At 48.2% G+C, this 14,651-nt stretch overlaps 1 protein-coding gene across 2 annotated transcripts in view; it reads left to right on the forward strand.

Annotated features, from left to right (window-relative positions):
- Positions 1–14,651, forward strand: part of KCNH4 (potassium voltage-gated channel subfamily H member 4) — a 50,847-nt gene that overhangs the window by 15,100 nt on the left and 21,096 nt on the right. For both annotated transcript variants that reach the window (XM_083710407.1, XM_083710408.1), the window contains exons 3-6: positions 2,452–2,583; positions 4,739–4,866; positions 9,952–10,195; positions 12,770–12,927. In XM_083710407.1, the coding sequence (XP_083566533.1) occupies positions 2,452–2,583; positions 4,739–4,866; positions 9,952–10,195; positions 12,770–12,927 (662 nt within the window). The remainder of the gene's footprint in view (positions 1–2,451; positions 2,584–4,738; positions 4,867–9,951; positions 10,196–12,769; positions 12,928–14,651) is intronic.

Below are 14,651 nucleotides of genomic sequence, written 5' to 3' on the forward strand. Positions count from 1 at the left end.
GTGTCATTTATACACATTGTAGAATTTGGGTTTCTTTGGTACAGATTGATGAAGTGCTGTTGGTGCACAGCGGACAATGCTGGGGTCCTGGGTTCTCTGGAGAGCCCAAGGGAAATAATGTGTCCAGAGAGACACTCGCATCCTCATTGAGGGGTGGGTGTCTCATAGCTCCAGGGTTCCATTGGCATTTTTCCCCTGGACATGGTTTAAGATGCTGAGCTTTTGTTGTTTTTCAGCAACAAACCCCTTAACACAGGTCCTGTTTCAGCGACCAAAGAGAAATGGGAAGGTTCTGCCCTGCTGCCAAAGCCTCATTTACTGGGGTTGTATGCAGCTTCTGGTTTCCAGCGAGATCTTGTGGAACTCTCGTGAGATCTTGCTGGAAGCCACTGCCACACCTTCAATGTCAGTGCCAGAAGGGGGTTGAAGAGGCACATGTAGCAGCTCCAGGGAAGTGGCTTCTGGGTAGATGTGGCAAGAGCCTCACAAGATCTCATGAGAGCTCTGTGAGATCTTTCCAGGACCCAGAACCCACCACCATAGCTTCTTCTCTGGTGGTGCTGGCAGCAGGCGATTTGTTTGGGAGTTAGATCTTCCACTGTTGTGGATCGTGCCACCGAAGCAGACTGTTTCATATTGCCTGTTAAAACAGCTTGAGCTTGGCAAACTTCTGAAACTACCTCCACATTTAGCTCTTCCAATTCTTTCAGGTGCAAAGAGTGTGGTGCTTGTTCTAGATGCTACATTTGGAGTGCGTGGGGATATGGAGAGATGGAGAGTTGCTTTTTTCATGGCAGCCCTTTTCTCTCTCTAAACCTGGGTTCTGTGAGGTTGTCAGCTGCCTGCCACCAGATAATAAATAACAGCTTTCTCAGCTGCTGAAGGCTAGAGGCTAGGCCACCACGTAACCTATCACTTGCAGTGTTATGGCTAGACGTCAAATACCAATGGACAAATGGCAGCGAACAAGAACCATACTTCCATTCTAGAAAAGATGTGAGTCGCACTCACAAGGAAATATTAATATTATTATTACGTTTTACCTATATTTACTTAAGCAAATAAGGCTTAGCTGCCGCTGCATTTTAAAAACACAACAACGATCCTCCTAAAATAGCCCAAACAGAAGAAAAGAGAGGTCATTCTCAAGCAGCTGCCAAAGGATGTATTTATAAAAATTAATCATCCAGCACATTTCAACAAATGTCCTCATCAGAGGAATATCAAAAAGTAAAACTAGTGTAAGAACCATATCCCCAGGCTAGAAAAGATCTGAATAGTGCTGATGAAATGGGTATTATTAGTAGTTTCTAGTTTTATCCCTCTTGCACTCTCATGGTTTCTCATACAAATGCTATTCTAATCTGCTAGAATGGTGTTGCTGTTTTTACGCTGATCGTACAGCTTTTTGGCTATTGATATTTACTGTCGCTTCTTGGAAGCATTTGTTCAGATGTATTGTGGCATTCACTGATTCTCTTTCAACATCAGCTTGAGACTTGAGTGTTAACTTTTTAAAGCTGCTACTGCACCATATAGTCCATGGGTAGGCAAACTAAGGCCTGGGGGCTGAATCCGTCCCAATCGCCTTCTAAATCCGGACTTTGGACAGTCCAGGAATCAGCGTGTTTTTACATGAGTAGAATGTGTCCTTTTATTTAAAATGCATCTCTGGGTTATTTGTGGGGCATAGGAATGCTTTCATTATTTTTTTCAAAATATAGTCCAGCCCCCCATAAGGTCTGAGGGACAGTGGACCGGCCCCCTGCTGAAAACGTTTGTTGATCCCTGATAGTCCCTCTCAAGCCCAGGCACCAGATGTGCGATTGCTACACCTTCCTCCTCAACCTCATTTGGGTCAGATCATAGCAGCTGTGATCAAGCCAATACGAGGGCATTTCTATAGGGTTGGTGTCCTTTTTTGTTTTAGAAAGCGCCTTTGAGCATGTGCAAAGTATCTTCCTGCGCCCACTACCAAGAAGGATACAATTTATTCCCCCCAAAAAACTTGCACAGAGTGCCTTTGAGCATGTGCAGGCTGCTTTTTCATTGTAAGAAGCAGCATCCAAAACGCAGAGCCATTCTAAGCTGATCACGGGCAGTTTAAGCATGAAGGCACGTTTGAAGGAAACCGCCAGGAAGAAATTATGGTAATAGAAGCATAGAATTGTAGAGTTGGGAGGGTCCCTGCAATGCGGGAATCTGCAACTGTCCCATATGGGGATCGAACCTGCAACCTTGGCGTTATCAGCACCACACTCTAACCAACTGAGCTATCCAGGCAAAATTCCATGGGGTTGGTTCTGGTTGAAGCTGCCGAAGCTTCAGATACTCCTGAGGAAGCAAGGGAGGTGTTTGTGGGGATTGCAGAGATGAGCATGGCAGGGGCTGCTGTCGTTCCTCCTTGGTGCAGATGGTGATGCTGCTCTGTCCCTTTTCTCCCTGGTGCAGGAACAGCCTTCTGGTGCCTGCTGGACATCGTACCTATCAAGAACGAGAAAGGCGAGGTGGTCCTTTTTCTCTTCTCCTTCAAGGACATCACCGAGAGCCATGGAAAGAGCCAGTCGAGTGAAAAGAAGGAGGGTGAGGCCTTGGTGGGGAAGGCAGGCTGGGCTCCAGAAACAGGGTCTTGAGACCCAGGATAGAGCAGATGGGTGGGGTGGCAGTGCTCCTTGGCAGAAGAACACACCGAGCGAGGGGTACGCCTTAAGAGAGCAGCCATTGGCTCCAAGCTGGTTTGGGCATCTCCTTCCCCACTCTGCAAGGCTTCGTCTGGGATGTGTGCGTGCATATCTCTCTCTCAAAGGGAAAGGCATAGTCTATGCCTGCACCAAGGGACGCAGGTGGCGCTGTGGGTTAAACCACAGAGCCTAGGACTTGCTGATCAGAAGGTCGGCGGTTCGAATCCCCGCGACGGGGTGAGTTCCCGTTGCTCGGTCCCTGCTCCTGCCAACCTAGCAGTTTGAAAGCATGTCAAAGTGCAAGTAGATAAATAGGTACCACTCCAGTGGGAAGGTAAACGGCGTTTCCATGTGCTGCTCTGGTTTGCCAGAAGAGGCTTTGTCATGCTGGCCACATGACCCGGAAGCTGTACGCCGGCTCCCTCGGCCAATAAAGCGAGATGCACGCTGCAACCCCAGAGTCGACCACGAGTGGACCTAATGGTCAGGGGTCCCTTTACCTTTAAGCTTGCACAGGAGATGCTCACCCCCTTTCAGCAAGAACCTGCGGCCTTCCCAGTATTGTTGGAACTCCAGCTGCCAGCAGTCTAGCTGCATGGTCCTTGGTGATGGGTGATGGGAGCTGCAGTCTCCGTCCTCGTTCCAGGTTCTGCCTCCGCTTTGAGAGGCAACTGTCGCTAGGTATTGCAAGTGGGGAAAGAGTTGCTGTTGCAGTCAGGGTCCCCCAGGCATCCGATGGCTGGCCCTTGCTCAAACTGCTGCCGGAAAGAATTCCCATGAATAGGAAGTAGGAAGACCCTTTTGGAAGGCTGCTTGAGGTTCCTGTTAGGTTTTCCTTCATCACTGTTGGACTGAAAGCAAGCTGTAGAAGCGTTTGTTTGGATTAGCTGAGGAAGACTCCATGGGGTTAGAAGAGCAGCTGTTCTTAGATTAAGGTCATCACTATCCTTACATCCAGAGATGTTCCATCACTACAGAACAGGGCGGGTAATTCTTTGACCAAAATAGCTTCGGGAAAGATTTTTTTTTAAAAAAAATTATTATTCTATTCAGACCGTTTCGGTACCACTTAATATGAAAACGTATTTCCAAGCAATGTGCAGAAACAACAACAAATTTAGAAAAAGGGCACGATAAAAGTTCCTTCTTGTTGTAAACACACCTCCCTACATAAGAGCTTTCGACTTCCACTCATTCATCCTGGCTCTCAGCCAGGGCCCAAACAAAGTCACAGATCACATGCCCCCCCCCCCAAATAAAAATATCTCACAGTGAAGAGGGTGTTCCTGGAACACATTCTCTATCACTCTAGACTTGCTTTTATGGGCTTGCTTTTAAGGTTGATGGAGCTTCTTCAAGTTGCCCATAGCTGGATATTCAGGTGCATCCACACACCTGGTTCCAGGCTACAGAAGGTTTAGTTTGGCGTGTTTCCTGGGGGGGGGGGGAAGGATGACAAACAGGACACCCCTCTATTTGCAGGCCTTTGTTTGGCCTCTCCACACCTCTCCTCTTCCACCTGCTTTACTGTGTCATCATGTCAGGGTTCTGTGTCCCAACAGAATGAGCTGGAGATGATATCACATGCTGGCTCACTGCTTGTTGCATCTAGCATGTTGCAGGGTATTCAGAGTGAGGTAATCCGACTTTCTGTCATTAACAGCCTATTGGACGGAATCAGCCCACAAGGTTCCATCTAGCTCTTTTCCTATGGTTAGATACCTGCAGCCAACCTAGCACTTCGCTTTCGAAACTGCCTTGCTTATGAGTACCCTATAGCTGACAGGTTTGTCAACACTCCACAGAATCGCATCCATGGCTAGAAGAGTTTGCCCCAAAGAGGCAACTAACTGCCACTTTTGTCCCCCCCCCCCCCCAACCACACATATGATTCTGAGGTCAGCATTTCAGCTTGGAGCCTGAGAAGCAGGAACAGGAAGGAAAGCCAAGGGGGATGGATGCAGCACGGCAATGTCAGAATCCACATAAAACAAGGTGTTCCCTCTCTAAGATGGGAATTTTGAGCCTGACCTGTCCCACTCTATTTCTTCTTCCAGAAAAGCACCGCTGTAAGAAGGCAGGGAGCTCCCATCTGCGGGCAGCCAGGAAGCAAGGCCGCACAGCATTGCACCACCTCGCCAGCCAATTCAGCAAGAAGGAACGGACAGAGATGAAGATCAACAGCGTAAAGATGATTTGCTTGTTTTGCCCGTTGAGGAGGGGATGGTGGTGACTGGTTAATCCTTGCGGCCCTAACTATGCAGCTGTCTGCATACTGGCAGGCATACACCTCTGTCCTTGCTCCCCACAAACACCTTATTCTGAGAGGCCATTGTTCCGTTCTGAACGAGGGACCTCTCAAGGATGGGTGTGCATGGAAAAGAGTGAGGCCACAACGCCATACATTTAAAGCACTATGTTGCCGCGGCTTCCCCCAGAGAATTATGGGATCTGTAGTTTGCTAAGAGTGCTGAGAGTTTCTTAGGAGACCCCCCCCCCCCATTCTCCTCCCAGGGCAACCATTCCTAGAGTTCCCTGGGAAGACGGACTGCTAAACGACTGTGGAAATTGTAACTCTGGAAAGGGAATAGCTTCCCTCCCTCTTCATGTTCTCCTCACAACAACCCTATGAGGTAGATTAGGCCGAGAGGCCTGGCCCAAGGTCATCCAGTGAGCTTCACGGCTGAGTGGGAATTTGAACTCTGGTCTCCCAGGCCCTAGTCTGACACTCTAACCTCTACACCATGGTGTATTCTATAGTGCAAGGCTGCCCCTCCAGGTGGCAATGGTGCAGTTGCGTTGAGGAAGCAGTGCACAATAGCCACTGTTATTATTGCGTCAATTGCAATAGTGCACTCTCACGAAAAACACCGTTCTGGAGGGGCCCTTAGAGGCTTAAAAAAAATATTCTGTGTATTAACAGATGGTGTGATGGGGTTATTCACGTGCTCTCTCTTAGCAGAGCAAAAAACCCTAGAGATGTGCAGCCCACAGATATGATTTTGGGCAGCCGCCAGTGGCTTGCAGTGTTAATAGCATTAAGCCCATCACTTTGAAGGCCATTAATGCCTTTGCTGAGGGTCACCCTGCAAGGCAGCTCTGCGATTTCTCCCAGCAGTGAGTGCAATCCAACAGGCAGGTGTCCTCAAGACTCAGAGCAGCAAAGAGCAGCCCAGGCAGAGCAAAACGAGGCGAGGACTGCCCACTGCCTGATTTGGGGCCTTGTTGAGTTTTGTTAGAGATTCCAACTAAACATCAGGAAGAACTTTCTGGCAGCAAGAGCTGTTCCACAGCGGAACAGATTCCCACGATTGGGGGTGGACTCTCCTTCCATGGAGGTTTTTAAGCAGAGGTTGCATGGCCACCTGCCATGGATGCTTTAGCTGAGATCCCTGTATTGCATGGGGTTGGACTAGATTATGGTTACCAGATTTTTTTCAATGAATCCGGGGGACACTCTTTCTTTTTTTTAAGCTGAGTAGCAACCGGGAGTCAGTAGTGGGGATGGTGAGGCAAAAGACCCTGGGCCCAAGCACACATGCATATTGTATAAAGGTGCAAAACCCTTCTTTCGCACCCTGTGAAACATAAATGCGCAGAGTTTTTTTAAAACTGGGCAACCGCCCGCCCATGACTCTCGAGCCTTCCCTGATCTCCTGCCCCCTTCCCCCTTTCTTTTGACAGATCAGTGGAGGCTCAGGAGTTGCGGGTGGGCAGCCATTGTTTGGGTGGGGGGCGCGCAAGGCGTGCAGTTTCTCTGCCAGGCAATGTGCAAAGCCCTTCTTTCACACCCTTTGAAACATACATGTGCAGAGTTTTTTAAAAATGGGCAACTGCCGCCTGTCTGCGACTTCCGAGCCTCCCCGATCAGTCAAAACAAAGGGGGAAGGGGGCAGGAGATCTGTACCACCAGATGTCCCCGGTTTCCCTTTGGCAGTGGTGGTGGCAGCGAGCAACAAGCAGCTCCTGAAGCCAGCCAGAGCCAACTGTGCTACCAGGCTGGCTCCGGGCTGCTGAGGCTGCCGCTGCCACGTTTCCCAGGGACAGATGTGCAAATCTGGGGACATTCTGGGGACGGAATTTGTCCAGGGACAGATTTGCAAATCCAGGGACTATCCCCGGGAACCGGGGACATCTGGTAACCCTAGACTAGATGGCCCTCGGGGGTCCCTTCCAACTCTATGGTTTTATGGTAATGCAAGAGGCATAGAGTTCAAGGACCCTTTCCAGCCAGGTCAAAACACCTGGGGGAAGTGAAGTAAGGGCAGTGAGAGTGATGTGGTCTGGAGAGAGTTTCAAGCACCAGATGGAGAGGCTGGAAGGGCCCCTGAGTCTGAGGTTACTCACCCTGGATTTAAAAGTGTGTGTGGTATTGCATCATAATAGAAAGTGATGCAGGGACTCGGATCTATCAGGAAGTTTATAAACCAAGGAGCCGGATTGGCTGCAGCAGAGGTGGGGCTGGGCTGGGGACCAAATGAGTACTTTCACGCCTCTATCTCTCAGGCCCTTGGGACTCTCTTCAGGCCACACCTCTCGCCCCAGGCCATGCCCCCTCAACTGCATTTCTTCACGCCCTCCTTGAGTGTTCTTGCCTGGCTGGAATATGTCCTTGAATTCTGATAGTGAATAATGTTTTCCTGGATGAAGGGGTGTGTGTGGGTGTGTGGGTGTGTCTAGAAACTATCCTATTTAGGTGGAATCTACACACATATAAAAAAAAGTTGTGAAAATGCTTTTTTAATTTTTTTAAAATATATATATTGAATTTGCTATAGCTCACCATCGTCACCTAGTGCCACATTTGTATAATGCACCTTACAACACACTTAAATTGTTTTATTTGCAGCTGTATAGCTGAGTGCTTAACGAAGGTAAAATGAAATTGCTTCATCCATTTTTGCCTATGTCACTGGCCACTGCTGCCATCCAAGCTATTTCTGTACCATAGCGGTTGGGTAATCTGTGGCCCTCCAAATACTGTTCGACTTGTTCGACTCCCAACTTCCGCGCCCCCCCCCCCCAAGTCAGCATGGCCAATGACCAGGGATGAAGTGAGCTGTAGTCACCTAGCAACCCCTGGAAGGCCACAGTTTCCCCACCCCTGAGACGAAGAGAAAGAGCTCTAGGCATGCTCAGAGATGCTCTGTTCTCCAGTGTAAAACCACAAGGTCTAGGACAAAGTCTTGTTAAGGTGAAGTGTAACAGGTGGAACCCAATCTTGAGACTCAACACAGATTATTTGTTTCACAGCAGGGAGAGAGTGAGGGTCACTTACTTGGTGGACCGAGGACTAAGGCTGGGGTCTGATGTCTTTATTGCCGGGTTGCAAAAGGCAAAGAGAGAATTGGCTTGTTTTATTACTGCCGCTCTTGGTGCTGCCTAATTCACTGTTACACTGGGGTGCAGTAAGGCAGTAGTTGCTGTGCATTCTACGTAAGGTTTTGCACACACCTTACATTTAAAGCACATTCTTACCACCAGTTCATCCCCCAACAGAACTACAGCTCCCAGTATTGAGGGGGGGCATATTTTAAATATATGGCATCTGCTCAGTCTTAGTCTATTTCAAGACTCTTTCTTACGTTACATAAGCAGCGCAGGCAATGGTCTTCTGCTTTGGGGAGAGAGGCCTGTTTGATTTGCGGCTTGTTCTGATTTTGAAACCAGTCGTCGGGTTTTTAAGCTGGTTCCTAGATTGTTTATGTGAGAGCTGTTTGCTTGATTTTGCTGCAGGACTTGGTGAAGTTTGTTACCTGTGCATATTAGGGGTGGTGTAGGGTGGGGGGGGGGGTTGGCAGTAGCTGCAAAAGCCAACCCTATTGCGAGCCCACCCCTTACCAGCCAAGACCTCTGTTCTTTTCCTCTGATGCTCTATATGCCTTGACAGCTGTTCCCCATGCCCCCTCCTGCCAATGACCCAACGCCAGTGCAGATTAAAGGGCTTTGGTCTGTTTGAGGGAAGGAGGGTGGTAGTGGTTGGGGGCTGGCGGTCTGCAGGGGAGACAGTGTTGAACAGCAGCCACAGCAGCTGCTCTTGCAAACCATACAATCCAGATACAGGCTGGGTCAAAACAAACCCCTTCCCTGCCACGAGCAAATCCAGAGACTTTACTTAACACAAAGCTGATAATGGTTGCCAAGCCTTGCAGGAGTCTGGCTTCCTATTCCTCATCCACACTTGGGATGGAGTGTGTGTGTGTGTCCTAAGGAGCTTTTATTGGGGGGGGGGGGAATATGCCTACAAACAAAGTGATCCCAAAAGGATCGCAGAGGATTATCCCAATGGGTTAAGACAGTGCAAAGTACTGTATAGGGGGAAGGCACAAAGCCTTCTGATTTCCAGAACTGGCTACTATTTGGAAAGCAAAGCAGTAAGAGAAGACATAATTTTGTACAACACAGTCGTAGATTGGAAGTTGAACGGAATCTGTTCCGGAAGTCCATTCAACTTCCAAAATGTTCGGAAACCCAAGCGTGGCTTCTGATTGGCTGAAGAAGCTCCTGCAGCCAATTGGAAGCCACAGAAGCACTGTCGGACATTCAGCTTCCAAAGAACATTTGCAAACCAGAACACTCATTTCCGGTTTGCGGCATTCAGGAGCCAAAATGTCTGAGTACCAAGGCGTTTGGGATCCAAGGTATGACTGTAGCTTGCGATCTGCACTACTGGCATTCTTTTGGCATTGTTCAAGGCTTCTCTGTGTCTCTCTGATGCAGGCATAGATCACTGGTGGGTCCTGACCCACAAGCCCCAACTTCGGGTGGGGACCCATCATCATTTTCTTCTTTTGTCTCAAGGTTGTAGGATTGTTGTTGTTGTTTTTTAAGGGGAGGGAGAGTTGGGGACAAAGAGGAAAAGGAGAAAGATGTATATGGTTGTGAATTTGGTGCTGGTGATAATATGGGTCCCCTATTCCAAGTTGGGATTAAAGGTAGGCCCTGAGTTTGCAAACCACATACATAGATTCCACTGCACCTCCCACAGCTATTTAGCTGATCAGAATTTCCAGGATAACTAAATGAAGCCTCCATGTGCAGAGGCAGTGTATCAGCCATTGTCCAACCTGCAGGGCTCATGGCCTCGATGAGTTGCACTGATTCTGGAGCCTGTGCCCACTAGTACCACGTAGCCCCCAAAGGGATGCCTGCAAGGGGAAATCTGACCCTTGGGTGACGAAGGTCTTGTCACACACACGCACACCCCGTGGCGCCAAGGTCTATGGTGGGGGATGCTCAAAAGGGGTTTCTTGTTTCCTGCGCCCTCCAGAATGTCTTTGAGAACAAGCCCTCCGTGCCAGAGTACAAAGTGGCCTCGGTGCAGAAATCACGCTTCATCCTCCTCCACTACAGCATCTTCAAGGCCCTGTGGGACTGGCTCATCCTCCTGGCCACTTTCTATGTGGCTGTGACCGTTCCGTACAACGTCTGCTTCACCGACACGGAGGATAGCTTGGCGGCCGCCCGCAGCACCATCGTCAGCGACATCGTTGTCGAGATGCTCTTCATCATTGGTGAGGACTGCAAAGCTGTGCTTTATCCGGGTGCCATTGGGTTGGGGCTGCTGCTGGTGGGCAATAGGGGCGATGTAGCTCGGGTGAAACCTGCACAGGGATGTGAAGTGGGTGTCAAACAATGCTGCAGTGGAAGTGCCCTTCATTGCAGTCTCTGTTAGCAACACTGCCTAAGGCAGTGCATACACACCATACATTTAACACACTCACCCTGAATCCTGGGAACTGTAGTTTGCTACAGGTGCTGGGCACTGTAGCTCTGTGAGAGGTGAACTACAGTTCCCAGGATTCTCGGGGGGGTTTCAAATGTAAGATGTGTGCGCAGTCTAGGGCTATACAACAAACGCGAACTTTTCACCATTGACAGTATTGAGGCTTTAACATCCAGCCTGATTAAGAGTTCTGTTGAACGCAAAAGCTTGCTTGCTGTTTTCTGACATTTTGGTTGGTCTCAGAAAGGGACTCTGGGAATTTTCTATATGACAGTTTTTGGTTTATTATGATTACGATTATTATCCATAGGTTATATATATTTCTGTCTGAGCCATTTTACCCACACAGCAACACTGTGAGGTAGGTTAGGCCTAGAGACAGTGTCTAGCCCAAGGTCACTTAGTGAACCTCATGGCTGAGTGAGGATTTGAACTGTGGTCTCCCAGGTTTTATCCCAGTGCACTAACCACTGCACCATACTTCCACTTGTTCTGTGCCTAGAAAACATGGGTCTGAGCAGTTTTCCACTTGACCTGCACTTTCTAGACATGTGTCCGAGTGATTTTCCCCTTGCCTCACTTTTTTCCCCCCGGGGAAAACTCACTCTTTAAGTGCTAAATTCCGAATTGCTCTAATTGAGCGTCAGAAAGTGGCTTTCCCTTGGGGAAAGCATCAGAACAAGTGTGGATAAGTCCCGGGCCTCAACTCTTTGCCATGCATGCTAGCACAATGTACCTCTTCCTCCATTTAGCTGATTTGGAGGGTTTCACTCTGAGAAAAGCTTATTAATTTGGCATGCAGAGAATGCCCAGATTATGACGTAATTGACGCTGCTGTGAAATAAAGTGCTGGTGCTTTGTCCCTGCTCCCCTAAACTACCACCGGTGTCAAAGTTCATGTAACAAATATGATGCAAAATAAAGAAAATGCTTACTTTTCAACGACCCTCAATTGTTATTAAATTATGGCATGTTTCCTCTTCCGTTTACAACAATTACAAGGCAATTACTGTCATGTCTGTTCAGAAGTGATTCCCCACTGAATTAAATGGGCTCACTCCATTTATAGCCAGGATTGGGAACATGTGGCCTTCCAGATATTGCTGGACTACAATTCCTATTATTACTCCTATAACTATTACTATTACTACTACTACCACTAGTAGTAGTAGTATTACTATTATTTCTATACCACCCTTCATCCGAAGTTGACAAGGCAATTTACAATATAAACACAAAAATACATACCAGCAGCAGCAGCTGAATCAGCTGAACAAATCCTCTTGCCTACTAATATCCTTTTTGCAACTTCCAAGTTGTCAAAGAACAGCCCTGACCATTGGTTATTCTGTGGGGATGCAGTAGACTTGCCTTCGAGGTGTTAGATGAGATGCCACATAACTACATGGGTTTAATGAGGGGATAGGTAAGGAACAGCAGCCTCCTTACAGCTTTTCATTGGCTCCATATCAGCAGCATAACACAGTAGAATACATTCAGCTATACTGGATACTGGTGGGCAGGCAAGGAGAAAATTGGGACCATGCGACTCTTGGATTTCTACTAATCACACTTGGTACATGCTTGGCTTCCCCCAGTGAATTCTGGGAATCATAGTTTGTGGCGCTACTGCAAATACTGTGTTAGAGAAACTCAGACACCTTCACAAATCTGCAAGTTTCCAAAGTAACCTGATGGGGAGAGATAGAGGGTGACTCAAAATGGATTTCGACGTGCAGCAGAATTGAAATTCCAATGTGTCCTCAGGTATTATTAACTGTGATTAATTGATGGTGGGGAAGTGCTAGCCCTCCAGAGGTTGCTGAACTCCAACTCCCATCATCCCTTGGCCATTGACCATGGTGGCTGAGGCTGATGGGAGTTGTAGTTCATCAGAATCTAGAGGGTTCCCCACACCTGTACTAGATGCTAGGGAGACAAAACTCTGGAGGACTATCTCCAGCTTGCTGCCCTGCTTGTGAACTTCCTTTGGAGGCAGAGCCTGGGGTTGTTTGGCCCTTTCGCTTGATGCAGGACAGGTGTGGGCAACCTTTTGCCTGCCAGATGTTCCTGAACTACAACTCCCACCAGCCAATGGCCAGGGATGATGGGAGTTGTAGTTCTGGAACATCTGGCAGGCAAAAGGTTCCCTACACCTGAACTAGGAAGGGATCTAGGTATGCCTTTGTGTTGTTGTTGTTGTTGTTAAGGTGTGACGTTGTGCTTGCGTGCTTGATTTGATATAAGGCTTCCACGTGTCTCTCTTCATGTGGAAGACGTGGCCTTGTCACTGCCCGGGTTGGGGGACGTGACCAGGAGCACACATATGATTTGTGAACTTACTGCCCCTTTTTTCTGATAGACATTATTCTGAACTTCCGCACCACGTACGTCAGCCAGTCGGGCCAGGTGGTCTATGACACCCGTTCCATCTGCCTCCACTATGTGGCGACTTGGTTCTTTGTGGACTTGATTGCAGCCTTGCCCTTTGACCTCCTCTATGCCTTCAACGTCCCTGTGGTGAGTCTGCCTTTCAATCTGCCCCTCTGAATCAGCAAGAGGTGAACGCTGAGAAGGGCCTCGGGCCTTTTCGGCTGGAATTGCTGAGCAACCTCTTTCTAAAAAGAGAGGCCTGCCTAGAGGTGCCACCCCATGAACTGCCTGATGTGAAGCAGGTCCCTTCTGCCCTTGCAAGGAGGAATGTGCTCATTACAAGAAGTGATTTGCACATGATGAAGCGCCACAGAAATAAGCAGCTTTGAGAAATGCCCCACACATCATCACCCCTAATGGGTGCAAGGTGTCTTGGCCACAGAATAGTGACAGAATATAACTTTTCACATCCTCAGGGGCACAGTTATTATAATAACAATGGTAAAAACATATTTTTTATAGCACTTTAATCTCAACAGATCTCACAGTGATTTTATAGGGTAGGTCAGTATTATTTTCATAAGTATTAACTGGGGGGGGGGGGAGTGGCAATATAGAGTGCTCCTTTTCAGGGCTCCAATCAGCCAGCCATGCCTTCTGAAAGAGATGCCATTCCTTTCCCCCTCCCCACTGGCTTTCTACACACACACACACACACACACACACACACAAACGTCAATAGCTGATTTCAGAGTGGCTCCAAATTTGGTTTTTAAATCAACTAAATCAGGGGTGTAGAAGAGCCCATAGCACTCCACATGTTGTTGCACTTCAATTCCCATCATTCCTGACCCCTGGCCCTTCAGGCTGGGGCTGATGGGAGTTGGAGTCCAGTACCACCTTGAGCGCTACAGGCTCTCCATCTCTGAACTAAATGAAGCCTGTTCTCTCTGCCCTGCTGCAAGGTTTCTCCTGTAGCTAATCCCACACCCTGCCTCTGCTGCTTCTTGCTATTGGATGCACCTTTATTTCTTAGCCTCGGTTTCCCGGGGGGCTCATTAAGCAGCTTGACGAAGTGTCTCATGCTAACATGAGACCTTCGACTAATGAGGAAGCTTATGCAGTTGCTAGCCAGCCATTGCTTTCTTCTGGCAGCGTGCTGAGCAAATGGAGGTCACTAGGTTTGAACTCCTTGCTTCCTAATTTAATCTTGTCAGATTCCACCTGCTTTTCAAAGTAACAGCGACTTCACCTCAGTCCTGCAACAGTGGGAGTTTGAACCAAGACCTCCAGAGACCTGGCAAACGGCAACTCCTCCATTCTCAGAACTGTAATAATCAGCTTCTGAAATAAGAACTAACTGCAGAACCCAAGGCTGTGTGCACACGATACCTTTAAAGCACATCTGAATCACATTCTTTCCCTCAAAGAATTCTGGGAATCTTAGTCTACCCTCACAGAGTTACAATTCCCAGAAACCCTTAAGAAACTACAGTGCCCAGAATTCTTTGAGGGATCGAATATGCTTTGAATGTGCTTTAAAGTCATGGTATGTGTATGCAGCCTTAGCCTGCTTTGAAGTCACAAAATCTAAATTCTGGAAGTGCAATGGGGGGGTGGCTGTGGCTACTCAGTTGTGATGGGGATCCACTCTGCATGTGCACAGAGGAACTTTGTCTTGGTACAACCATTCTTCATGTGGTTTAAGCTCTGGAAAAGTTGCACAATTTGGGGGTGAGATGAGATGAAGGGCATCTTTCTCAGACCCCTCCTGTAAGCCCCAGTTACCTTAATCTTTGTTCTCAAGCTCCAGTCACAGCCATAGCTCATAGAATAAGATTTCAGATTTAATGCCCACTACCAGCACCTCT

Source organism: Podarcis gaigeae (genome assembly GCF_964106915.1).
Source record: "Podarcis gaigeae genome assembly, chromosome: 13".
In the NCBI taxonomy this organism is placed as follows: Eukaryota; Metazoa; Chordata; class Lepidosauria; order Squamata; family Lacertidae; genus Podarcis; species Podarcis gaigeae.